At 33.7% G+C, this 26,794-nt stretch overlaps 1 protein-coding gene and 1 non-coding gene across 6 annotated transcripts in view; one reads left to right on the forward strand and one right to left on the reverse strand.

Moving 5' to 3' along the window:
* The window catches only part of CIP2A (cellular inhibitor of PP2A), a 54,774-nt gene that overhangs the window by 20,902 nt on the left and 7,078 nt on the right, over nt 1–26,794 (reverse strand). For all 5 annotated transcript variants that reach the window (XR_010111636.1, XR_004670659.2, XR_008624817.1 and 2 more), the window contains exons 4-17: nt 26,261–26,355; nt 25,566–25,662; nt 23,724–23,846; nt 23,439–23,584; nt 20,430–20,505; nt 13,791–14,009; nt 12,541–12,700; nt 10,951–11,092; nt 9,814–9,913; nt 7,570–7,688; nt 5,101–5,296; nt 4,412–4,486; nt 4,215–4,325; nt 1,696–1,892 (exon numbers count right to left, since the gene is read on the reverse strand). Coding sequence is in view for 2 of the 5 variants with exons in the window: in XM_063602888.1 (XP_063458958.1) it covers nt 1,696–1,892; nt 4,215–4,325; nt 4,412–4,486; nt 5,101–5,296; nt 7,570–7,688; nt 9,814–9,913; nt 10,951–11,092; nt 12,541–12,700; nt 13,791–14,009; nt 20,430–20,505; nt 23,439–23,584; nt 23,724–23,846; nt 25,566–25,662; nt 26,261–26,355 (1,856 nt within the window). In the remaining 3 variants the exon portion in view is untranslated. The remainder of the gene's footprint in view (nt 1–1,695; nt 1,893–4,214; nt 4,326–4,411; nt 4,487–5,100; nt 5,297–7,569; nt 7,689–9,813; nt 9,914–10,950; nt 11,093–12,540; nt 12,701–13,790; nt 14,010–20,429; nt 20,506–23,438; nt 23,585–23,723; nt 23,847–25,565; nt 25,663–26,260; nt 26,356–26,794) is intronic.
* On the forward strand, nt 18,958–19,091 carry LOC112439449 (small nucleolar RNA SNORA70). The gene has a single exon (XR_003027726.1). It is a non-coding gene; the product is annotated as a small nucleolar RNA SNORA70 (small nucleolar RNA).

The raw sequence follows: 26,794 nt of genomic DNA on the forward strand, positions 1-26,794 counted from the left end.
CATTGAGGAAGCCCACTGACCAGATCCATTGACAAGTAGAGCTCAGGTAAGGGGAAAATGAAGGCTGAATTTTAACCACTGTTCTTTGTTCTAAGTTTCTTTCTCAGGGTCTTGAACAAAGTCACTCTCTCTAGCTAGTTAATATTTTTCTACTGACCCCAAATGTTTAAACAAAGCTGCTCTTCCTTAACCAACTGCAAATCGAAAAATCTTTGGGTCTACCCATGACCTGTAAGCCCCTGCTTCACAATATCCTGTCCTTTAAACTTAAACCAATGTATAACCTTTAACTATTTATTTATGATTTTTGTCTGTAACTTCCACTTTCCTGAAATTTACCCGCCTTTAAAAATCCTTGCTTGCAAGCTATTGGGGAGGTCAGTATTTGAGCATTTGGCTGCCTGCTCCTCCTTACTTGGCACCCTGCAGTAAAAGCCTTTTTTTTCTATCACTGCAAACCTTGGTGCAGATACCTGGTTTTACTGTATTGAGCAAATGGACCCCATTTCAGTTCTATAACGTATTTTCTTCACTGCTGACGTTCTCAACTTGGCTTATCACTAATACCACACTTTATCAGTGGTGCCTCAAACAATCAGACTTTGTAAAAAGTTGCTGGGGTAAATATCCTGTTAAAAAATCACTTTGTCATCATTTTCTAGATACTATTCATTTCTCACCCTTCATTATTATTGATGGGAAATACGCATATGTACCATGCCAAGCTAAAAATTTCTATATCTCTGTATTAACAACATAGAACAATCTTAAAATATAAAGCAATAAACAAGTTCCCCCAGAGTGTATTTACTTTTATGGGTTGGTAGAAAATACATAATTGTTCCTGGTCTTCCCTGTAATTCAAAAGTTTTACAACTGGCCTAAAAAGATAAAAGAGTTTATAAGGGAGGAAAAACCAATCAAACTTTGCTAGTAGGCACACAAATTGGTACAGGTTGAGCAACACTAATTTGAAAATCCAAAATCAGTCTAAAATCAAAAGTGCTCCAAAATATTAAACTTTTTGAGTGCTACCATTGTGTTCAAAAAGGATACTCAATCTGTATCACATTTTGGAGGAAAATTTAGAAATATCTATCAAAATATTAAATATACATACCCTTTAACTTAGCAATTCACCTATGTGAACTTATTCTACAGATGTAATCACACATGTAAGTAAACTATAATCAAGGATATTAAGAGATGAGTTAAACACTTACACCTAAATTTCCATTCTATTAGGCGGAATGATATGAAATTGCCAATATTCAACTACTTTTGATCTGCAGAAATGACCATTCAACCTAATACTAATTTGACAACTAAGTTTATTTAAAAATTATTAATGAAGTGCCTAACTACGCAGCAAGCACTCCTACAGGCCCTAGGGATCTGTCAGTGATCAAAACAGACAAACTTGTCCTTGTGGAGCTTATCTCCCAAATGACTGCTGACTGTTATGAATACATAAAAGAAGTCAACTGGAAAGACCTGTATTTTGTTTCCAATATTGATACTGAGTTTGAGGAAGCAACACTTCATTTCACAATGACTTAAGTTTCTTGCTAATTACTTACCTCGTGTTATCAGAATATATGAAATGCTTACAAAAGGATTTTCGGGTCTCAGAAAAGAAATGCTGCATGTTCATTCTAGGTTCTAACCTTACACAGAAGATGTTACTTTATTTACCTCTGAAGAAGTTCCATGTAGGATTTTGTCAGTATTTCATGTTCTTCAGCCACAGACTCTAACTTCCTATTATGTTGAAAGAGATGCTCAATATCACTCTGCGCTCTTTCTGATTCAACTTGCTGCGCCTTCAGCAACACACTAAGCTCTTCATTTTTTCTCTCAACTTCTCTCAACATACTAGCAAGTGTCCGTGCCTCAAAAAAAAAAAAGAAGATAGACTTTACCACTATCATCTATATCATATGCTCAACACATACCTACAATTTAAAAGTTTACTAAGTATCTAATAAGCGGGTAACTGTTGGGTCATGCAAAGCTGTATTAGTCACATATACTTAGGACTTTACTTCTAATAAGTTGGATACTGTTATATTTTTTTAATTTAATACATTATCTGATAAAAACAATCTCACTATGATCAAATTAATGGAAATGGATACAACTGCAGCAACATGAAGGTAGCGCTACATACAGTATTCAATTAAAAAGGTATGGTCCTCAGAGGTAGCCATTAACACTAAACTGCTAAGTGTGCACACCATCAGCATTCTCATTTCAGGTGAGAATTAAGAACAAAATCTTAACGACATCACAGATGCTTAATCAAACACTTAAAATTAAGCTAGTATAATCAAATAATGTAACCTATACCATAACCTGCATGTATTTATTATGTGATATGAAACACTAAAAAAGCAGAAAAGTCGCTAGAATAAAAAGTTGGTTCCCCCCAGCCCTTTGGATTTTATTTTACAATGCTAGACAAAACCCTAAGCCTTTCTCTGTTTTTACGACTTTGTGAAGAACCTGTATCCAGTTATTTAGTGCTATTTTTATAAGAACTTTTCCAGTAACATGAATAAAATATTAAACTCTCTAATAAAATACAAGACATGTCCAACAGACAGAAAATATAAGAATGTGCTATGGGGAGAGGGAAAAATTATTTTAATATCACTAATGTTCTTTCTTGTAATTTGTGACAAATTCAACATACCAGTTAAGACAAATGAAACCATGTTAAAATAAGCAAAAAAGAAAGAAATATGGAGGAAAAAAAAGAATACCATTATTCTGAAGAGACTTAAGAGGCATTTTACTAGTCACTTATTTTGATGCATCTTTCAAAAGCCAGGAACACTTTATTATAATTCATTCATTATAAATAATATCAAGTTGTATAGATTCCATTTTATCTGCTGGGAATTTCATATTACTGCAGTAAGTTCACTCTTAAGGTATACATTATATATGTACATAATACAATGCTAAATTTACTGAGCACCTATTATGTGCCAAGTGCTATGCTAGGGCCTGGAGCTATAGAAGCAGTCTTTGATACCATGAGTGAGGGAAAAAAGAATTTCCACGTGGTTTGAAAAATGTTATTAAGAGATAAGCGTAGGTTTGATACACAGAGGAAGGATCGTCAAACACATGTGTGGGAAGGAGACCAGAGTAGGCTTCTGGGTAATGGGGGTATTTTAACTGAAATCTGAAGGATTATGAGTTAGGCAGAAGAGAGGAAATGGTGTTCCAGACATGGAAAGTCAAGTGCCATGACAAGGAAATACGAGAATATGTCAAGTTTCAGAAAAAGCAAAGTGGCCTAACATGGTTGACTGCAAAGAATGCGCAGAAATGAAAGATGTGGATTGAGGCCTATGTAGTTAGAATCCTTATATGCCAAACTAAAGAATTTTAATGATATTTGAAAGCAATAGCAGCTACTGTGAAAGATACTCAGCACGAGAGGGACAGGATCATTTTACTGCCTTAGAGATCCCTGGGGGAGGGGCTAGGTGAAGGGGGTAGAACCAAGGAAAGATGACTGGCTGTAGAGTATCTGAGAAGAGGGTAGAAGACTACAGGTAGGAAGACAAAAAATGAAAAGGATCCAGCCTATAACAAATAGTGGTAGAAGCAGAGATAGGGCAGAAAAGAGTAATATTTAGAAGGTAGAATCAACTGGACTTGGTGAATAATTATAGGAGGTAAAAACTGTGATTTCCAGGGTTCTTATTTGTAGAACACTAAAAACAGAAGAGGGAATACATAAGGATAATTTTAAAAAGGGAAGGGTGATTAGTTCATTATTGGTTATGCTGAGTTTGTGGTATTTGCTGTATATTTAAATGGAGCAACATAGGCACCTAGTGCTCAGGAAAATGATCTGTGCTTGACATATAAAATTAGGAACATTACTATTTTGGTAACCATTGAAACCACAGAACACATAACTAAAGGAAAAAGGTTTAGAATATAAGCCCCAGAGTCCCCAACACTTAAAGGTACAAAATAAATAACACAGGAAAATAATACTAGGTAGCAAAAAAAAAATCAGGTAACGATGTAACCAAAATTAAAGAGGACAGAATTTCAGGAAGAAGGAAGGAGGCATGTCAAATGCTAAGGAGAATTTACTTCAATTAGAGTAACAAATACATAACTAATATTTTGCATGTTTTACTTATTAATTTTTCTACAAATCAGATGTGTCTTTATATTCTACACACCTCTGTTTCAGCTTGAGTTCTTTGACAGCGATGCTGAGCAATCAGTCTATCAGCCTGTGCAAGGGCTAGAGCTTTTGTTTCCAAAAGATCTTGTAGCCTGCTTTCTTTGGACTACAAGAAAACATATCATTAATTTTCATTTTAGGAATACATCTATTAAAGCTTATTACACATTGTTAAAATAAGCTTATACTCACAGCTAATGTGGATAGTTTCATTTCATATACATCCATTATGTCAGATATTCTCACATCACAAATCTGATCCTTTACCTACATTTTAAGAGTAAAAAAAATTAAAATTTTAATAAAATATTTTGACACAATGACAAAATAAATGCCTACTTCAAAACTAAATCATTAAAACTTAATGATAACAAAATAAAAACAAATGCTACATCAGATAAGTCACAAATATTTCTTTTTTTTTTGAGATGGGTCTCACTGTCACCCAGGTTGGAGTGAAGTGGTATGATCTTGGCTCACTGCAACCTCTGCCTCCTGGGTTCAAGCAATTCTCCTGCCTCAGCCTTCAGAGTAGCTGAGACAACAGGCATGAGCCAACACGTCCAGCTAATTTTTTGTATTTTTAATAGAGACAGGGTTTCGCCATATTGCCCAAGCTGGTCTTGAACTCCTCAGCTCTGGCAATCTACCCTCCTTGGCCTCCCAAAATGCTGGGATTACAGGCGTAAGCCACCGCACCCGGCAAAATGTTGAAATTTTGACTGATTTTTCTTATTTCCAAATTTTCCAGAATATTGTTATTTCTTATATTAAGGTTTCAATAGTGAAATCTGTACCTGACAGTGTTTAGATACACGTTATAATCGGGACTGACATATAGCTAATATGTACCAGGTTATAATTGCTATTTTTTCACTCACCACCATTCCAGACTGAAGTTTCTCTATTAATTCTTCAATATTCAATCCAGGAACACCATCTTTCAAATGAGGAGGAGTTAAACACTTTATTGATGTTGGAAAACTGTGATTTGATGATTGCCAGGGCATTTTTCTGGGTATATGTTCTGTTTCCTGTTGTCTATAGGCATTGTTTGCTGCTATACTTTCTCCAAGTCTGAATGGGAGTCAAAGAAAGGAAAAAAAAATTATACGAAAATAGAAGAAAAGGCAGACTTAGGGAATTTTTAAGAATGGGTCATTTTTTTGAATAGAAGTCTTCAAATAATCTTGGAGACCATGATGAAATGAAGTCTTGGGAAATATTCTGAATTTTCCAGAGCACCCACTTTTCTGTTTCTAACCTTTTATAATGACAGCTTCACCTCTGGTTTGGAGGCATTGTAAGACTAGTTTATGAGTGTGGATTATCTGTAATAAGTACAAAGTTATTGGTACTGGTCAGAATAATGTTCTTATCAGGGATGATATCACCTGGCCTTTACGTCCTTAGTCCTTTTCCTTTCTCACTCAGTACATACTTTTCACCAACCTGACTTCCATTCTAACCCTTTAAAATCCTCTCTTTCTCCTACCTCAGGCCTTCATATGAGCTGTTCCTTTATCTGGAACACGCTTTCTACCACAAAACAAAATATTTTTTTCACTTATCTCTTAACTAAAGTGCAAACTGCAAGATGGCAGGCACTCAGCCTAATTTATTATAGGCTGGGCATGGTGGCTCACACCTGTAACCGCAGCACTTTGGGAGGATCACTTGAGTCCAAGAGTTCGAGACAAGCCTGGGCAACCTGGTGAGACCCCTCTATAAAAAAATAAATTAATTAAGCAGGTGTGGTGGCACAAGCCTGTGGTCCCCGCTACTCAGGGGGTTGAGTTGGGAATATCACTTGAGCCCCAGAGGTCGAAGCTGCAGTGAGTCATGATCACACCACTGCACCCCAGTCTGGGTGATAGAGTGAGACCCTGTCTCGAAAACAAACAAGTAAATACACACACACAAAAACCCTACCTACCAATGCATCCATAATATACATTCAGTTTATTAAACGCCCAAGATAATGTCAAATAAGGGCATTAAATAGTAAGCATAAAATGGACATCTGAGATAATGCCCAAAGAGAAAATTATTTACAACACAAATAAGACAGGGAATGCCAAGACACAGTCAAAATGGTGGGAAGGCCTCACACACAGAGGCAGAGGATAAGACTCCCATGTTCAGTGAGGCTGCAGATTCCCCTTTGAAGCTTTTAAGGTTTTGTTTCATGTCAGATTACCAGTTTATGCAAGCAGGCCACCACAAAATAGAGCAGCTTTACAGACCACTTTTAACTTGTAACTTGAAAAGCTTCCTGTGTATTTTTGTTGTTGCTGTTAAAAAAATATTTATTATAAAATTAAGGGAATTTTGGTTATATGTTCTCTAGGTCTTACATCCCATACTTTAACTCTTAAGGTATGATGACCTAAATTGCTAATTCTGAAAAGTGGAATTGCTAAATCAGTGAATAGCATATAGCATGGACCAGCACTTCTTCTTATAGGTCAAGATAGTAAGTATTTTAGACTCAAGGGCCTATCTGGTCTGTGTCACAATTACTCAATTCTGCTTTTATAGAGTGAAAGCAACATAGACAGAGTATAAAAATGAGTGGGTGTGGCCATATTCCAATAAAACTATTTACAAAAACAGATGCCTGTCCACTGGCCAGTTTGCTGATCCCGGTATACAGGGAATATCTTACCTGTTTATCAACTACTACAAATTATTCAAACCATTTTTACAAATTCATACATATAAATGACTTAAAAAAATTTTAAACCAGACTCCTAATAGACATTTAGTTCAGAGAGCCCTGAAATCTGAATTTTTTTTCAAACATAATTGCAAATATTCTTATTGCTTGAAAGTAACGAGTATAGTAGAAAATTTTGCCTGGTTGTCATTTTTCCACTTTCTGATAAAAGTTCAGATTTTTTTCTTTAGGAACTCTCCGATTCTCCTATCCCAACTAACTTTTAGTCCACATCGTTCTCATGGATAACCCAGGCCTGGTCAATGACTAATGCTTAGACCTTTTCCTTAAACAGTCAGGAAGGAAAAGCTCTTTCTATGGAGGAACTCAACTGGGAGGATGTAAGCTTAAGAGTGTCCAGAAGTTATCATTAAAAAGAAATGGCTAGAGACATAGAGGGATAGTACCTGAAGAACATTTAACTGCCTGGATCTAGCTTTTCCCTGAGTGAGTATACATCTGAACTTTTCATTTATAAGAATCAAACATTTTTAGAAATCACTTGAAAAATTACTATTACAATGAAGTCTTCAATTCACTAATTTGCTTGTGTATCTATACTGAGGACTAAAGAGACATAGCAGGGTATTCCAACACCACAAGAGATACACTGCAAATGATTACAACTCACACTAAAGCAGGAAAATCTGGCAGTGGAGCAGCCTCCAATAATATTCTCAGTCCAGACTGTACTTGTTCTCTATTATCTGACGTTAAAGCAAAAGCCAAAGGAGTAATCAAACGTGGGTCCTAAATAAATCAGAAACCAAAAAAGAAGAAGCAGAAAGAATAAACAATGTCAGCTCTTTTAGATAGGAGGTGAGTAAATATATGTAAATCTTAATTCTAGGCAAATTCTAAAATGTTTCTAATGTTTGAATATATTATAGTCTATATAGTTTGAATATATTATACCTTGTTATAGCTGTTTACACTGCCATGCAATCAATGTGAACAGGAGTTTAAAAAAAATCTGGCAAAGGTTTTGAATGCTTTCAAATGTGCCTATAAAAATTATGCCTTATATATTTTCGTGGATTAAAAAACCCACAACTGACTGATGTGGAGAATTAATGTTTTTTTCCAAGCTATCATTTAAAAGAAAAAAATGGCCAATCACTTCCAAATTAAGGCTATAAAATAAAAAGTAAAATTCAAATTAAATTAGAACATTTAAATTTAAAGATCGAAAAAATACAGTTACTTCAATCATTCATGTCAGTAAATATTTTACATTAGTATTGTAAGCCCCAAGTCATCAACATATATCTAAAATGTCTGGGACCAGAAGTGTTTCAAATTTCTGATTTTTTTCAGATTTTAGAATATTTACATGTACTTACTGGTTGGGCATCCCTAATCCAAAAACCCAAAATGCTTCAGTGAGCACTTCCTTTGAGTATCACCTTTGAGCCTCATTTTGGTACTTAAAACGTTTTGTTTTTTGGAGCGTTTCAGATTTCAGATTTTCAAATTAGGGATGCTCAACCTGTATTATGAAAAACATCTTAAATAATGGACATAACATCAGTTTGACTCCTTTAAAAATACATTGAGATATTAGTGAAGAAAATATTAAAATATAAATCCCTTATAATTAAAATATTGAGTACCTTGTAGGTACTTGAGTATAATCCAATGTCACAGAACTGTGATAAGAGCAGAGCTTTATCTCCAAAACCCTCAATGGTAAGCCTCATTATTTCCAGTTTGTAGTCGAGGAAATTGAAGTCGAGAGAGGTGAAATAACTTACTCAAGCCTGTACTAAGAACCAGTAGAGTCAACATTTGAACTCAGTCCCTTAAACATGCTCTCAAAACATACCAGTGGTCCCTGCCTAAGGTTTCAGTTTTGGCTTCTACACTGTCTATACAGTCACTAGAGATGTCTCTGTTAAGCTACTGCAGTAATTTAATTCACTCATTTTTGTTAAACATCTGTTGTAAAGGTAGGTGTTGTAGATATTATTACACAAAGTTTTTAAGAGGCTAATATTTTGGAGTAGTCTCCTCCACTATGCTTTAGCAGACCAGATCAAACCAGAAAGGAGTCACTTGGATGAGTGCCATGTAATCAAACTGCACTTTGAAATGGGCCAGTTTTCCAAAAAACCAGGAGATTTCAGTCAACCTGAGTTAGTATAATAAGGAAGCCCCCTTTATTATAATTCTATAAGAAAAGTAACTTTGAAATGACCAATCTGCTTTTAGTTCCCTATTTGTGCTTTCTTCAGCCCTTTTCTGGTCTATAAAGTCAACCTTCTCTGCTTAGCCCAGGGGAATGATTCATTCTATTTTATAGAATGAGGCTGCCAAATTCTAGAATCATAAATAAAAGCCAGTTAGAACTTTGAACTAAATTTGTTGTACTTTGCCTTTTGATAACAGCTAGAGATCATATTCAGCTACTATTATCATTGAAATTTGTGAGTTAGCTATTTTCTGCACAGCCCTTCTAATTATCACAGTCCTTTTCTTCCAGCTGTCTCCCTATCCCCTTAATACCCTACATCAACCCTAACCAAAAACAAAAACCCTAAAACAAATATCACTCTTCCTCAGAAACAGAAACAGCCAACAGAAACAAATGAATATACAAATACAACACAAGAAAGGAAAAGGCTGAGGAAGCAGCACTATTGTGAACATTCTCTACATTAGTGTCATGAGCACTTATGTTCAATTCCTGTGAAAGTATATAAAATAACTGTGCAGTGAGACTATTATAACTGCTTAAGACAACAACTTTAAACTTTCTTCTCATTGCCAATTCTGAGAGAATTATCTTCTAAAGATTAAGAATATTAAAACAGAAACTTATATTAGGACCATTTATGTATGAATAAACTTCAATGTTTGAAGAGTTTAAACTCACCTGAAGTATTTTGTAGAAGCTTACTTCCATACCAGGAACCAATGGTTTAAGTTTGTTAATCAAATCAAGAGTTTTCAAAATTACATCAGCAGCAAGTTTGCTTTAAAGATAAATCACATTTAAATTAGATAACTGAAAAATTTCTTAGAGCTTGTTTCTGTCCAAAATTCTAAAGAAAATGAAAAAAACCAACACTTGTGTTTTTAAAATTCAAGATGATAAAGTCCTGTTTTTATTGAGAAGTAAAAATCTCAATCAACATTCTTATAACTCAAGATCCAAAGAGAACAAACTGGCATTAATAGCCTTAGTTTAGACAGTGTTTCTTTTACTACCAACCTGCTTCAACTTTCTGTTTCAAGTAAGTAGTAGTTTCGAAACACAGTTCATTTAATTCTTAGCTTTGTCACTAGAATATCAACAACAGATGGTAACCTTAGGCAATATAGAATATCTAATACGTAATGAATGAATTACACTAGGTCATGTTCTGAGTTTTGTACCTGAAAGTAGTATACAAATATAAAAACAGATAATTCTTACTCTAAAGGTGCACAATTACTGACAATTGTGACATTTGTGGAAACAGAAACAAATCATACTGTCTACCACTCAGCAGGTCCTCAGTAAAGATTAGATGGACTTAATTCATGAGGAGGGAAGGGGTATAAAGTAATATCTTATTACCATCAGTGAAAATCCACCTTTAACCATAATTCCTGACCTGCCAAGGAGAGTTGTCTGTTATTAAAAAGCCTTTAGCAGTGACTGATTTCCTTGTAATAAAACTACTCTTCTGTTTTTTCATGCTTTTCATTTAAAAAAGTAAAATTAATTACTGAGGCAATGTCAAAAAGGAGCACCAGAAATGTTCAGAACCCTTAGATAATTATAGTAAGTTAAAACAAGACAAAACAAACCTAAACAATAAAAAACAACAAATGTTAATACCTTTCTTCAAAAAGCACACAATCTACAAATTGAATGAATTTACAAAAAATTCATTATGAAAATATGTTTGTTAATCTGTTATATCTTAAGTTATAACCAAAGGATGGTCCTCCAAAAGGATGAGAATCACCACATCTTTTATTTTTCACTGCCTTGCCATTTTGTCATTAGAGTTTATATACTCACCATAATTCAGAATCTGCAACCTTTGTTCCAAATCCCAGGTCAATCTTGCCATATGTAAATTGTTGTTCTATAAGAGTGGTACACTTGACAGTTGTCAAGATTTTTGCAATATGCATTTTTAGTGTATCATCTCCACAGAGAGGTTAAGTTTTGTTAAGATATACAACAAAAAAATTCTCACTTTATGTGTAAAAGATAACATTCAGGATGATTTCATACAAATTATATCATCACTGTCATCCAGTATAATTATTGTTAAATTACCTCAATGACAGACAAGGAAACTGAAACTCACACAATTTAAATGACTAGCAAGTGGTAAGAGATGGACTGGCACCAAAGGTTTCTGACTCAATGGTTAAAACAGCGAGGATATCTCTCCATTGGATGTCTGTTTTTTGTTAGCAAGAATCTCAATGGTTCAATAAATATTTATTGAATAAGGGTAAGTTGTTTTGTCATATTTGTATATTATAAATTAATGTAAATAGCTATTATTTTAAAAGTTGTTGTCCAATTCAATGAGAAGGCCCCACTTTATTAATTATAAATATCTCCAAGGTCAAGCAATCATGTATCCCTACTGCAGTGGTTCTCAACTTTAGCTGCATGTTAGATTCAACCGGGTAGTTTAAACAATCACAAACAAAAAAGCCAACATGCAAACACACACCACCTAATGATTTCAGGGTTTCACATCACTCCAATTAAATTAGAAACTCTTGAAGTAAGGTTCTAGCATCGATTTTTTTTTTTTTTTTACATGTTCTCCAGGTGATTTTAGGTAGGAAATCAGGGTTGAGAGTCACTGCTTTAAAGGAAGAAAATTAAGGAGCAGTACCTTAGAAGAGGATATTAAACAGGGGTGGAGTTTGCTCTAGGACAGAGTAGAACGTATTCTTGTTGCTCTGAGATACAAGGAAACCTGACTAGATTTAAAATTGGGACTTCCAGCAACTCAGAATTAGTTGGTCTATGAAAAAGTAAACACAAGGAAGACCTAGAAAATCAGTATATAGAAGTTAAGCAGTGAAACTAAAAGGTTTCTTTTTAAATGAATGAATTTGTGTTGATATACTTGTCTTTTCTTATAACCATTATTAAAGCAATTATGAAAGCTTTATTTTTAAAACATAAGGTAAAACAACTGAGCTAAAATCATGACAACTCTATCAGCATTTCTTTATCCACGAATACACATCACCAAAAAATGGCACTACTGATCGTCCGTCCAGGGGAAATAATTAGCATCAAGCAGAAAACAGTAACATGGAGTAACAGAATAGTCATTTTAGAATTTACCACCAAATGTCAAATTGTGATACAAGTGTTAAAATCAAGCTTAAACAGCATTTTTAAAAATGTACCTTAACTTAAAAGTTTCACACAGAAAAATAAGGAAAAAAAATCATGGATCTTTTTCACTCATTGAGAATTTTTTCTACAGTTCAAATTTTAGTTCAATAATTCTAGATAAATATGAGCATAAAGTGACAAATTACAAATAAAGACAAAATGCAGTGAATGCAATACTAGAAAAAAAAGAATGGTTAGTTATACAGTTTTCACGTTAATGACAGTAAAGGATATTTAACAAAACTTCAATGGCCTTGGCAATCCTTTCACATTTTTTTCTTATTAAAGCCTCATCTAGATTTTGTTCTGTGAACTGAAGTTGATCAAGGATTGTAGGCAGCAGAAGGGTCACAAAACGATCAGCCAAGGAACAGTTAGCAGCATCTATGACATCCTGGAGAATTATCCATCACAAATGATTAAAAGCAAAGATGGAATATACAATACAGAAAAAGTCATCACTGAATTGTAACACTCTCTTTAAATTTTTTATATTTCCTTCAATATGCCATTGACCTAAGTCTCCTGTGAATATTTAAATTTTTATTTAAAATTTATGCTTCTATCCAGTTTTGAGGGCTATGGCTTTTTTCTCAAATTAGACAGTAAGGTTTTACAAATAAGACTTTTTTAAACAGACTTTGTGATTTAAAAATTATTCTAAACTAAAAGTATTTACTGAAAACAAATAACCTGAATCTGCTAAAAGTAATAACAATAATTAAATAATAGACATTGGTCTTAATAGTTTATGACCACAAATAATTTCCCTCAAGACCCTCAAAGGGCTTTTTAAATGTTAAAACTGATTGTTAAATAATCAAGACCAAGATAAAATAGAAAATTTTTTGCATAACTCTTAATGAACATATTTAATCACTTCATACACATATTTGTTTGTGTGTAAGACCCAGTTATGTGAAGGGAAATACTTTCAGGAGATATTGGGTTAGACAGAATGGATTTATAAACAGGGAGAATAGTAGAGAATATTAAATTGCCCAGATAGTAAGATCTACCAGAATGTGGAGTTTTGTCTGTATCTTAAGTGCCTAGCACATTATCTGGCATGCTCTACTCCATTTTACTGACTGAATCCAATATGCCTCTATTGTCCATTCAATGGCCTACTAAACTTGGTAGATGGCATCTATTGCAATGGAGAGACAATGTAACTATCCCCAGTAGTCAGGCAACAAATTATATAAATCTTTTTAATATCTTTACTTATTACACTGAAATGAGCACTATATATATATATATATATATATATATATATATACACACTACTCAGTGAAAAAAAAAGGAAAACACTAATATATATGACTGGCAGAAAAAACCTAGCGAGTCTAGTATGACTGTTAGTAATTGAGATGTTTTCCTCAAGTGTATGAACTGGAAGTTTACAAAGAATGTTTTTGAAGACAAATTGTTAACTGAGAGTCACAAAAGTAGAAAAGTCAATCTGTCAGTCATCCTATTACCTCAAATATTTCCTTGAACAACTCCAATGCTAAAACAGAACAGTTTTCTGATCCGTCCAAAGGTTGGCTTAACCAGCGCAGTAGAGCCACAGTAGGTTCTAAACATTTAGTATGGCTTCCCAGAGTGGCGCTGCCAGGTGGAGACTGTTCAAACATCATCTGAGTGAGCATATGGCGCAGCTGAGTCACTGAACAGAAGGCAAGAAGTAATTCTAAAACCTGTGCAATATAAAGTGTTCATTAAACATCAATTTCACAGAACTTTAATATACAAAGCAAGTGAATGATGAAGCTGAAAATGTTACATATTTTAAAGAAAATATTCTAAAACAAAACTTAAGTTTTTTCTTTCAATATTATTTTTCAAATGTGTGAATAGGTTCTAGAAGATTATAAAATAAACTTATTAATGGTGGTTACTCCTGATAAGCAGGACTGTGAGAACCTCAGAGGGAAGGTCAACTTCAGCTAACGTTAAACTCCTCCCACTCCTTCCATAGTACTTAAATTATTTTTAAACAGAAACCTGTTTTGTTTATAAATGACCAAAAAAACCCTAAAAAATAAAATTAGAATTAGTAATACTTGTTATAATCCTAAAATTCAATAACCGCTATAAAGGATACTGTAGCATAGAATATAAAACCTTCAGGATGGTTATTTCCACACTGTTTGCATACGGTTGGCATTATGACCCTTAGCTCTCCTACTGTACCCCATTTTTCCTCTACTTTATAAACTGGGCCTTATACCATAACATCCCCCACCAACCAGTTTATTAGATGTTAAGATAAACTCCACCTCATTTCACATACTACCAACTTATCACTAAAAAAAAAAAAATTTTCTTAAGATCTCATCTATTTCCAACTTTTTAAAAGTCTGTTTCTTACAAATGATATATAATTGGGATTTGTGTTTTAATCAACTTGATAGTATCTGAATTTAAAAGAATCCAGTCCATTAGCATTTACTATAACAAATGATAATCTTTAATAAACTGTAGTACAGTCATGTGTCACTTAGTGATGCATATGTTGCTTAATGCATCATTAATTCTGTTGTGTGAACATCGTAAGAGTGTACTTACACAAACCTAGATGGTAGAGCCTACTACGTCCCTTTATTGCCCGTGGGCTACAAAAGTGTACAGAATATTACTGTACTAAATACTGTAGGCAACTATAACACAATTGTAAGTACTTGTGTATCTAAACATAGAAAAATACAGTATAAAAGATCAAAAACGGTACACCCGTATAGGACACTTACCATAAACAAAACATGCAGGACTGGAAGTTGCTCTGGGTGAGTTAATGACTGAGTAGTGAGTGAATGTAAAGGCCTAGGACATTACTGTATATTGCTGTATATTTCATAAAGACTGTATGCTTAAGCTACACTATTTTTTAAAATTTCTCTAATAAATTAACCTTAGCTTAGCAGAACTTTTTAACTTTATAAACCTGTCCATTTTTAAAGTTTTTGACTCTTTTGTAGTAAGAGAAACACACTGTACAGCTATACAAAAATACTTTATTTACATCTGTAGTCTATCAGTTTTTTCTATTTTTAAAATGTGGGCTTTTTCTTTTTAAACTTTTTTTGTTAAAAACAAAGACACAAACACAGACATTAGCCCAGGTCTACACAGGGCCAGGTTAATCAACACCACTTCCACCTCCACATGTTGTCCCACTGGAAGGTTTTCAGGGGCAGTAACACACAGGGAGCTGTCATCTCTAATAACAACAATACCTTCTTCTGGAATACCTCCTGAAAGACCTGCCTGGCTGTTTTACAGTTAACTTTTTTATAAGTAGAAGTACACTCAAAATAACAAAGAATAAGTGGTAACACGTTTATCAAAATACTATGTACTGTATACAATCTTAATATGTGTTATAGTTTTATACAGCTGGCAGCTCAGTAGGTTTGTTTACACCAGCATCACCACAAACACATGTGATGCATTGCACCACCATGTTAGAATGGCCATAATGTCATAGGCAATAAGAAGTCTGTGTCTGTCATTGACTAAAATGTCATTATGTAATGCATGACTATATTTATTTTTGAATAGGTAATACATTCACATGGTTCAAAAGACAAACCCTGTAGGCAAGCAACGTTACCAATTGTTTGTGTATCTTACCATATGTCCGTTATAAACATAGAAGCAGATAGCTTTCCATGTACATTAGTTTTCTTTTAATGTACACATATAAAAGTAAAAAAACTAATTACTAGTGCAGAGCTAGATGACTTTCCCAAAATGAACATATTCCACTGTTAATGGCATTTGGGTTATCATTGTTAGCTATTAGGAGCAGTACTACATTTTGTACACATGTAAACAATTCTTTGGGATAAATACCTATAAGTGAGATTTCTGGGTCGTAGTTTATACATATGCCCAGTATTAATAGATACCAGTTTTCATAATTGGTTGTTCTGTAAGTACTAAATGAGAGTTAAAGTATGTTTGCTATTTTCCTTATTTTTCACTTTAATCAACTGGTGGGTGTCAGATGGTATGATACTACCATTTAAATCTGCATTTCCCTTAAGATTGATAAAGTGGTAAATCACTTCATGTTTATTGACCAATTCAACTTTTTTGCTCAAGTATCTGTTCGGCTCTGTGTTTTTTCTGATATATACATACAATGTAGAAAAACAATATATTTTGGATAAGAGTCCTTTGTTAGATATATGCATTGTAAATATCTATTCCCATTCTTTGACTTTTCATTCTTTTATTAGTGGTCTTTTCATAAATAGAAACTTAATTTTAATGTAGCCCAACTTATCGACTTTCTTACTGTATAGTTAGTGCTTTTGTTTCCTGTTTAAGAAAATCATTGTCTACCCCAAGGCCATGAAGATACTCTTTAGGTGTTTTTTCTAAAACGTTCCTTATTTTTACTCTTCACATTTAAATCTACAACCTGTCTTATACTGATTTTTGCATTTGGTATGAGGAAGGGGGTCAAATTTCAGTTTTTCCCCATATGTATATTCAATTGACCCAGTGTCATTTATTGAAATGACCATACTTTTAAGACTCTACTGTTGTCAATCTGGAGACCATATGCTGTGGGTTTGTTTCTGCTCCATTCTGTTCCACTGGGCTGTCTATCATTATGACAAAATACTGCACTGTCTTTAGACTAATCCCCTAAGCACCTGACATTTTAAAAAATCAGTTAATAGCATCGTTTAAAAACTTCATGTTCTATTTGTCACGAGAATATAAATAAAATATATATTTACTGATCTTGTATCCAGCCAACTTGTTAAATAGATTCACTTAATTTTAATAATAGATTTTAGATTTTCTATACTCTCATGTCATCTGAATAGTGAGTTTTATTTCTTCCTTTCCAATCTCTATACCTTTTTAATTTATCTTGCCTTATTAGGTTGGTTGGGACCACCAATACTAAGCTGAACATCACTGGTGATAATGAACATTCTTTTCTTATTCCTAATCTTGAGGAAAGCTTTCAACAATTTGCCATTTAAAAAGATAATGCAGTAGATTTTTGGTAATTACTCTATCAGGGAAAGGAAGTTACTGTTTATTCCTAGTGTGCTAATCTTTATCTTGAATAGGTATTAAATTTTATCAAATGCTATTCCACCTTTAATGAGATAATGTAATTTTTCTGCTTTTTGGTTAATGTGGGAAATTATATTAATTTCTAAATGTTAAACCATCTTTGCATTCCTGGAATAAACCTCATTTGGTAATAAGACATGATCCTTTTTATGTGTCACTGATTTTGATTTGCTAATGTTTTTAGAATTTTTGCAATATGTTCATGAAAGATATTGAGCTATAATTTTCATTTGTTGTAGTATCCTTGTCAGGTTTTGCTATCAAGGTTATACTGGTCTTATAATCAAAGACACTATACACTATTACATATTTAAAAAAAGACACTCAGCTATATCTTCCCCACCAAGATGTATTTTGCTTTCACTTCTCCCCACTTCTATCATAACGCGAATTATTTTTTACTTTAAAAAATTAAGTTTTAAATTTTTATTTATTTTTATTTTTTTACTTTTCCATTCTCTTTCAGGTTTTGATACCCATAGAATGCTTCTACTCCCCTATGCTACCTGACCTCCTAAATTCCCTGAGACGGTTTAATACCTTTAGATTCGAATACTAGATTTTTCCCTTGCTGTGTGTTTCTATTCCAAGAATCCTTATTTAGCACTTATATTACAGATTCCTAGTCACTTTATTAAGATCCATTTAGATACTAATTAGAAATAGTTCTCATATTGCACATGAGAAAGGAATTTAGAAATTCTAGGGTTCGAAATAAAAAACAAAATATTGTTAAGTAACAAACTTTGTACTGTTTCAACCTTTCTACCATCTTTTAGATCATTGTTGCAAATGATTAGTTCAAAGTCATTCTAATTTTTTTCTTCTGTAAAAACTTGTAAGGTAAAGGCTGACCTGGAAAAGTCGTACTTCACAACAGACACAAAAGTCACTTGTAGGAAGATTACAGATCTATATGTGAAAGTTAAAAAAAACTAGGAAGCTTTTAGAAAAGAAACAATGGAGTCCATCTTTGTGACTTTGTAATAGGCCAAGAGTTCCTAAATGGAACACAATAAACACTAAATTGATCTATGTTAAAATCAAGGCACCATTAGGTGAGTAAAAAGGCAACTCACAGAATGGAAGAAAATATTTGCATGTTATATACCCATCAAAAGACTCCAGAATAACTCCTCCTACTTATAAGAGAAAGACAACGCATTAAACAAATGAGCAAGAGACATAAACAGACACGTCAAAGAACATACAAATGGCCAATGAATATGTAAAATGATATTTTTACTAATAAAATATTAATTTAAATTATAATGCAATACTACTGTATAGACATTAGAATTGCTAAAATGAAAAAGTGAAAAATATCAACTGCTGGCAAGAATGCAGACTGACCAAATATTCATAAACTGGTCCAACTGACTTTTTTTGTAAACTGTTTCATAGTGACTACTGAACTTACGTATATCCTATGACACAGTGATTCCACTCCTAGATATAAAGCTAAAACAAGCATGTCCATAAGCTCACCAAAAGACATGCAGAAAATGGTAAATGCAGGTTTCTTTATAATAGCTGATGTTCATAAACAAAAGAACACCAATTGTGCTCCTTTCCTCCTGGGGCCCAGTGTGCAATGGCTGCAAACAGCTGCCTCCTTGGTAGTATACACGGCCTGTTGCTTGTATGGGTTGGCCTAAGAAACCTTAGAGACAGCCCTTTCCAATGTACATTCATGTCTCTGACCTCCTGCTGTCCCCCATCTAGGCTTCTGAAAGCTATTATGCAAGGTGTCTTTGGAAAGCCCCCAGGGCACAGTGACCAGGGTTCACAGTGGCCAAGTCATCATGTCCATCCACACAAATCTGCAAAATAAGGAGCATGCAACTAAGGCCCCATGCAGCGCCAAGTTCAAGGTCCCTGGCTGCCCAAAGACCCACATCTCAAAGTGGGGCTTTACCAAATTTAATGTGGATAAATCTGAAGACATGGCGGCTGAGAAGTGGCTCATCCCAGATGGTTGTGAGGTCAAAAACATCCACAAATGTGGCCCCCGGACAAGTGGTGAGCACTACATTCGTGAGGGTGTTCACTGTAATGTCCCCTTATTCATGCTCACCAATAAATCATACTCCCTTGTCCAAAAAAAGAATCAATCTAACAATCTACAACTATATGAAATATGAGTGAATCTCATCACATTATGTTGAACCAAAGAAAGTCTAGATAGAAAACGTATTATATGCTTTTATTTATATAAAGTTCCAAAATATATATGTACATGTGTATATATACACATATATACACACGCATGTACACACACGTACACACACACGTACACACACGTGTATATACACACACATATACACACGTGTATATATACACATATACACATACACATATATACACATATACATGTATACGTTTATATATGTTCACATGTGTATGTATACATATACATGTATACATACACACACATATATACATATACACATGTGAGTATATATACACATATATGCACACATATATGTATATATGTATATATACTCATACATATGTGTATATACGTATATATACTCATACATATGCGTATATACGTATATATACGCATACATATGTGTATATACGTATATATACGCATATACATATATGCGTATATATACGTATATATACGCATATATGCGTATATATACGTATATATACATATATATGCGTATATATACGTATATATACATATATGTGTATATATATGTGTACATATATATGTATGCTGTTAGAAGTCAGTATAGTGGTTATAGCAGTTTACCAAGCAGTCACCCTTGGTAAAGGTAAGGAATAGGAAGGGGTAGGTACTGACTAAAAGGGAGCACAAGAAGAGTTCTAGAATACTGGTAACATTCTACATCCTGATCTAGACACTGGCTACATAATTGTGTCCCTATTATAAAAATACAGAGAGCTGTGCATTTGGATTTTTCTGTATTTTGCAGTTTTTTAAAAGTTTCGGCATTTTGCAGTTTTTAAAAGTTTAAATGAAAAGTCATGTTTTTACATACCTTTGAAGAGGAATCAGGATCTTTTCCATTAAGAAGACCTAATACTTGGTGAAGACATGAAGAAAAGTGCTCATATCTAGGTTTAGAATAAAAATATACATCAAATGATAAATATAAAATTGATACATCAAAAGGGATTTATCTACAAGATAAATATAAAATTTATGTGTATTTTCTTTCATCTATTTATTTGGGCTTCTAATATAGAACACACTCCTGTAAAGTTTATACTTAAAACATATGTCTTACAATTATGATATACATAAATTGGCTGTGTCATTTATTAAAACATAGTGATTCATGTGGCAATAAATAAATCATTAAATTTCTTTATCCACGAATACACATCACTATTAAAATTTTCAGTCTCAATTGCTCTATTTTTTTTAAGATTGTGTTCACTTTGTAAAAATTCAAAGGACAGAAGAATATCCTAATAAATTATACAGCTGCTTATTTATAAAGCACCTAAAATTACCAGGCATTAAATTTGTCTCTGCAAATAAAGAAGTAAGGGGCAGCAACCCGCGTTACACAACTCCAAGAGGTATTGTGGGACCCCTAGCATTATATTCTATGTGACTGATGTATCCTAGATTTGGGAGATGGTGCCCTGACAGGGAGTTCACAGTCTGAAGATGACAGAAAGAGATAATACAAGGTAATATAAAATACAATGCTATAATGGAGGAATGTAGGAGACACTATGGAACAAAGAATATTGTCTCAGTATTAAACCCAGACTCGAGTCTTAAAAACAAAAACAGAAGTTAGGCATATAAGAGAGAAAGTATTCTAGTCTTCCAGAGGGAACACTCTAGAGGAAATAGCACATGGATACATAAAAGGGCATTTCTAGTGAGCTGGAAGTTCTATTTATTGTCTGATATGATTAGACAAAAAAACAAAATGTGTGAAGAAATAAGGTTGAGAGGTTGTTAGGGATCAGATTTTGAAGGGCTATACTGAGAATCTGGATATTCACCTTGAATGCAATGGTAGGTCAAAGATTTTAAAAGGGATATCTGGTTGAAGAAAAAGTTTTGAGCATATTTATAAGTTAAAGGGGAAGGGTCAACTGAATAGGAGGCCCCGAAGAGAGAGGAGCAACTGCTTCAGAAAAGACAAAATGAGGCAATACATAGAGTAATGGTACATATTTATGAGTGAAACTGGATGAAACTAAGTAAGAATTTGGTATAAACATAGGTAAGTTTGTCCAGGGGCAAGGATTTCAGGGAGCTCCAATCAAATGGGGCTCCATTTAGATATTTATTTTCTGTGAAACAAAGATAAGGTCATCTTCTGCATAAAAGGTAGCAAGAGAAAAACAAAAAATTTCAAAGACCGGCCAGGCCAGCAGCTCATGCCTGTAATCCCAGCACTTTGGGAGGCTGAAGCGGGTGGATCGCTTGAGGTCAGGAGTTCAAGACCAGCCTGGCCAACACGGTGAAACCCCTTTTCTACTAAAAATACAAAAATTAGCTGGGCGTGGTGACGTGTGCCTGTAATCCCAGCTACTTGGGAGGCTGAGGCATGAGAATCACTTGAACCCAGGAGGCGGAGGTTGCAGTGAGCCAGGATCGCACCACTGCACTCCAGCCTGGGCAACAGAGCGAGACTCTGTCTCTAAATAAATAAATAAATAAATATGAAAGATCCACTGTAGGAAATGAGAAAGCTAACAAGTAAATATAAGAGGTCTGGCCCAGGTAAAGTTGTGTGATTTTCTAAAGCTGTAATTAGTAACCATGCAGTTAAGTTAGACTTTGGAAGAGATTCAGGATTGGGTTATTGTTCAATGGCATACCAGAAAAACAAGAGGAATTGCCAGAGGTGATTCTGGGATTGTACGATAGAGTATAAAATAGATAATAGAACTGAGAGATTTACAGAATGATTAAGCTACCTCTTATTAATGCTAAACTGGATTATCTTTTAGTCTTCCAGACGAGGTTTATTCAAAGGAATTTTTCTGTTTACTATGAAGATGCTGAATAAGCACTATCTGGTGGGTAGAATAGATATACATGGATATTGGGAGAATCTCACAACAGATGAAGAGAAGGCAGGTCATGGGAAGGCACTCTGGAAGAAAAAGCTCACCTATCTAGAGATTCTTAAGAGAAGAAAAAGTGAAATGCTAAAGTGAATACTTCTTGGTTTTGCAAAGTATCAGCTGAGCCATATGAACAATGGTCAAGTTTGCCCTAGTGCTTAGCTTTCATTAAAATAAAACTTATAGATTCTATGTTTCTTAAACATCAGGGACTGTGTCTTCAAATCCTATTGCTGCTAAGTGCCTGATCATAGGTGGGGTTCAGTAAATGTTTTCTTGTGTGTGAAACTCTTTGAAACAATTTCAATTATTTCCTAATTAAGGATGACAAAGCAGCATAGGCCCCAGCAAAATTTAAGTTAGAATGCACAAAGGCCACAAGCTTGTTGGAAAACAATTACTACCTGATCTCAAAACATAAATGATCATATGAAATACACTGAGATAGAAAGGACATATGTTCCTATTTTACCTATGAAAAGAGGCACACACCAAAGGAAACATTATCCATTTTTATACAAAAAATAAAGACACAAACATAATGACATCAATGTTTCAACACTGTTTCATTTATTTATAATTTATGTAGAAATATTTATTTTTATTGTTCCTATAATAAAAATACTCTTTCAAATAATCGTAATGCTACTTACGTTTTAAAACTGGTTTTAAAATAAATTAGCCAAGATGTCTATATTTTGGAGAATGGCACAACCCTATTGATCTAAAGCAAAGACTGAAATACACACATAGACAATGACCTTGTTATACTTTCCATTTCAGTTCAGGAAAGAAAAAAGAGTGTGAGTAAAGCACATCAAAACATTTTAGTCTACTGTGAATCAGTAGAATCCAAGTTTATTATATTTTAAGAAGACAATTCTGTTTATAACCAACACATCTTGGTTTAAAAATAAAAAAGTTCTAAAATTGACTGAAGTGAGTCATACCTGGTGAGATAATCAGCAATTTTAGGATTCTTAAGGAGATCCATCAGTAGGTCAACTGAATACTTTCTAGTTAGAGTGCCATCACCGTTTATGAGAATATTAAATATTAGTTGAAAAGTCTGATGAATGTTTCGAGCATGGAATAGCTTAAGGACAAATTAGAAAAAGCATATTAGACAAAAAATTAAGTTGACACCATCCTAAAAGGTAAAAATAAAAAAGTCTCAATGACTTTTAAAATATCAGACTATAAACTTCAGAATAAATTTGAAAAATTGTATTTACCTTTTCCCCCACCTCTTCATTTAATGTCAAACTGGATAATATTGAAAGTGCAAACACAACCACAGTTAAACTACTATGGGCCAACAAGGTGATAAGAGTTCGATAAAAAGATTTCACATTACTCTGAGGAAAAAAAAGTTAAAAAATAAATTAGAATTATAAATTTTATGTTTTGGTTTAAAAAGTATATCTTGCACAGAGTGGGCAAACTTTTATTAAACATCATTATCAACTCTATTAAATGATTGTTGCATTTAAAAGATAAATGTTCTACAGGAGAAATTTAGATCAGAGATAAATTTAAATTCAAAAATTGTTATAAAGAGAGTACCTACGGAAAAAAATAATTTGGTAAATGCGTGCAAACGAGTTGGAGATAAATATTTCCAAAGTTTTGTCACCTTAGAATAAATAATTCAATGATGGTAAATCAGGGTGTCAATTCTAATAAAGGGACACATGCAGAGTGGAAACAAAAGAGCTACCTTAAATACTGCAGGATTTGTGTTAACAAAAGAACTGTAGCATTTGTTAGCATTTGTGTTAACAAAAGAACTGTAATGAGGAACTCTCATAATTGTGGTGGAAGCAAAAAAAATTCAGCAAATTTAAGAATTTGTTTTACGTTACACACCATGGAGCAGCAATTAACTTTGCCATATTTGCTGATTAGCATTTAGATTTAAGAGATCACTGCAGGTGTGAGCAAGATGGGTAGTTTCGTATATTGCTGACAGTCATATAGATAGCCACAATCTTGGTGAAGAGCAGTTTCTACACATGAAACTATGAGCAAATGTTTATTCTTCCTTATATTTGTTTCCTAAATATGAACATATGAACTTTTTTTTCAATTCAGAAATTGAAACACACACACACACACACACACACACACACACACAGTTACTCCACCTCCAAAGTAAGACCAGGGCAGAAAAATGTAGCACTTGAACAAGTGAGATATTAAATTTAAAATCGAACGGGTAATGCTGAATAGCACAGCAGGGAAATTGTTCACCAAGCACCTTAAAGAATCAGTGACTTGCTTGATTTAATATACTTTTTTTTTTTTTTTAGGATGGAGTCTTACTCTGTTGCCAGGCTGGAGGGCAGTGGCGCGATCTCAGCTCACTCCAACCTCCACCTCCCGGGTTCAAGCAATTCCCCTGCCTCAGCTTCCCAAGTAGCTGGGACTACAGGCGTGTGCCACCACGCCTGGCTAATTTTTTGTATTTTGGTAGAGACAGGGTTCACCATGTTGGCCGAGATGGTCTCCATCTCCTGACCTTGTGATCTGCCTGCCTTGGCCTCCAAAGTGCTGGGATTACAGGTGTGAGCCACCATGCCCGGCTGATTTAATATACTTCTAAAAGTGATTCAATTAAATTCATTTGTGTGTCTTCATTTATCACAAGTACTGTTGGTTCATACTGAGCACTTAACTCATGAATCTTTCTGGTGGGGTTGCCATTGATTTTGTGGAAACACAAGACTGAGATAAATGGGACTGCCAGTGATGTGCCTCCCTTCTAAGAGCACAAAATAATTTAGTAATTCTTGTACTACTCAATGTAATAAATAATGGGATGCCATGCTAAGGAAAACTTTTAGAAATAAGTGTTTGCATTAACCCTTAACACACAGTCTTCAATACAACATACACGAAGGCTGAAGTGCTTCAAGTTATTTGTATGTCAATCTGACTCTTAATTTTGATGGGTCATCCGATAAGACACAGAATCCTTGTTCAAATTTGTTTTAAAGAAAAAGATAAATACAATTTTCTTTAAGCAGAGAATCTACCATAAAACAAGAAACATTAAAAAGAAATAAACTTCTTACCAATGTCTTTATGTGTGTTTGAACAGAAAGATTGTGCCGACAAAGATTTGCCAATAATCCTAGACAAGGCATTTTTAATTCATCTTCAGAAGATTGACTGTTGTTTTACATTGGTGTTTTGTTTAAAGAAAAAATAGTAAAAGAAAATAAGCATTAACATTATTCTAAGTCAAAATGATATAGTTAAGTTTATACATTTCAATTCCCTTTTACACGCAAAAAAAAAAAAAAAACTAATTAACATAAGAAGCCAGGGAAGCTTTGAATAGTATTGATCATTTATCTCGTTTTAAAACCAAATTACCCTATTCAATTCCATCATGAAAACATGGAAGCTAACTGTCAGCGTGGACCATGTGCTGTTTCATCAGTATATTTTTCTACAAGAATAACTACACAATTTTCAGTTTCAGTAATTTTTTTCTGGCCAAATCAATTCAGTCCATAAATTTTTCTTATGAAAATTAAAGTTGCTTTACAATTTTTTTTTCCTTTTTACATTTTTTCACCAATGAGGTCACATACTTTTACAACTTTTGATCCTTAAAATCATCTGGGCAGAACAAATAAGAATCGGAGTCTCACTCAGTTTATATGTTAGAAAATGTTATCTAAGAAAAATTAATCTACCACATGGTTGTAATTTAAAAATAAACAAATAGACTATTTGGTTTTATGTTTGATTGCATACTCACATGTGATCTATCAGGAACGTAATTAATTCATCTATATTGGCACCAGAATAGAAAATTTTGACATTATATGTTAACTTCTGTAGAAGTTGAATGCACTGAGAATAAGAAAATAGTTATAAATATAAAGATATAAAAACATTGCCTGCTTAAAATAATGGACTATCAGGCACATTCTGAGCATGTCCTTTTCCATTTCCTAAAACAATTTTTTTAAAAAACACATGTAAAGTAATGTAAGAACCTTAGGGCTCTTCTCTCAATTCACACATTTCTACGTATTCTGTCTCAGAGCATGGTTATCAACCTTGTTCACTTAGTCATCTTAAACTTGAATGCAGGTTGAAACACATATGTAGTCCATCAATTAGAAGATACCCTTCTTCACATTTTATCATCTCTAAAACTGCATGTCATTTGTGATGTTTTTCTTTCTTACAACTGATGACATTTTAGAGTCAATGAAATATGAAGAGCTTTGAATCTATATTAAATAGACTCTATCTACAGCTTTAATTTTTGTAGAACGTTTCCTCC

This window comes from Pan paniscus, chromosome 2 (assembly GCF_029289425.2).
Source record: "Pan paniscus chromosome 2, NHGRI_mPanPan1-v2.0_pri, whole genome shotgun sequence".
Taxonomy (NCBI): domain Eukaryota; kingdom Metazoa; phylum Chordata; class Mammalia; order Primates; family Hominidae; genus Pan; species Pan paniscus.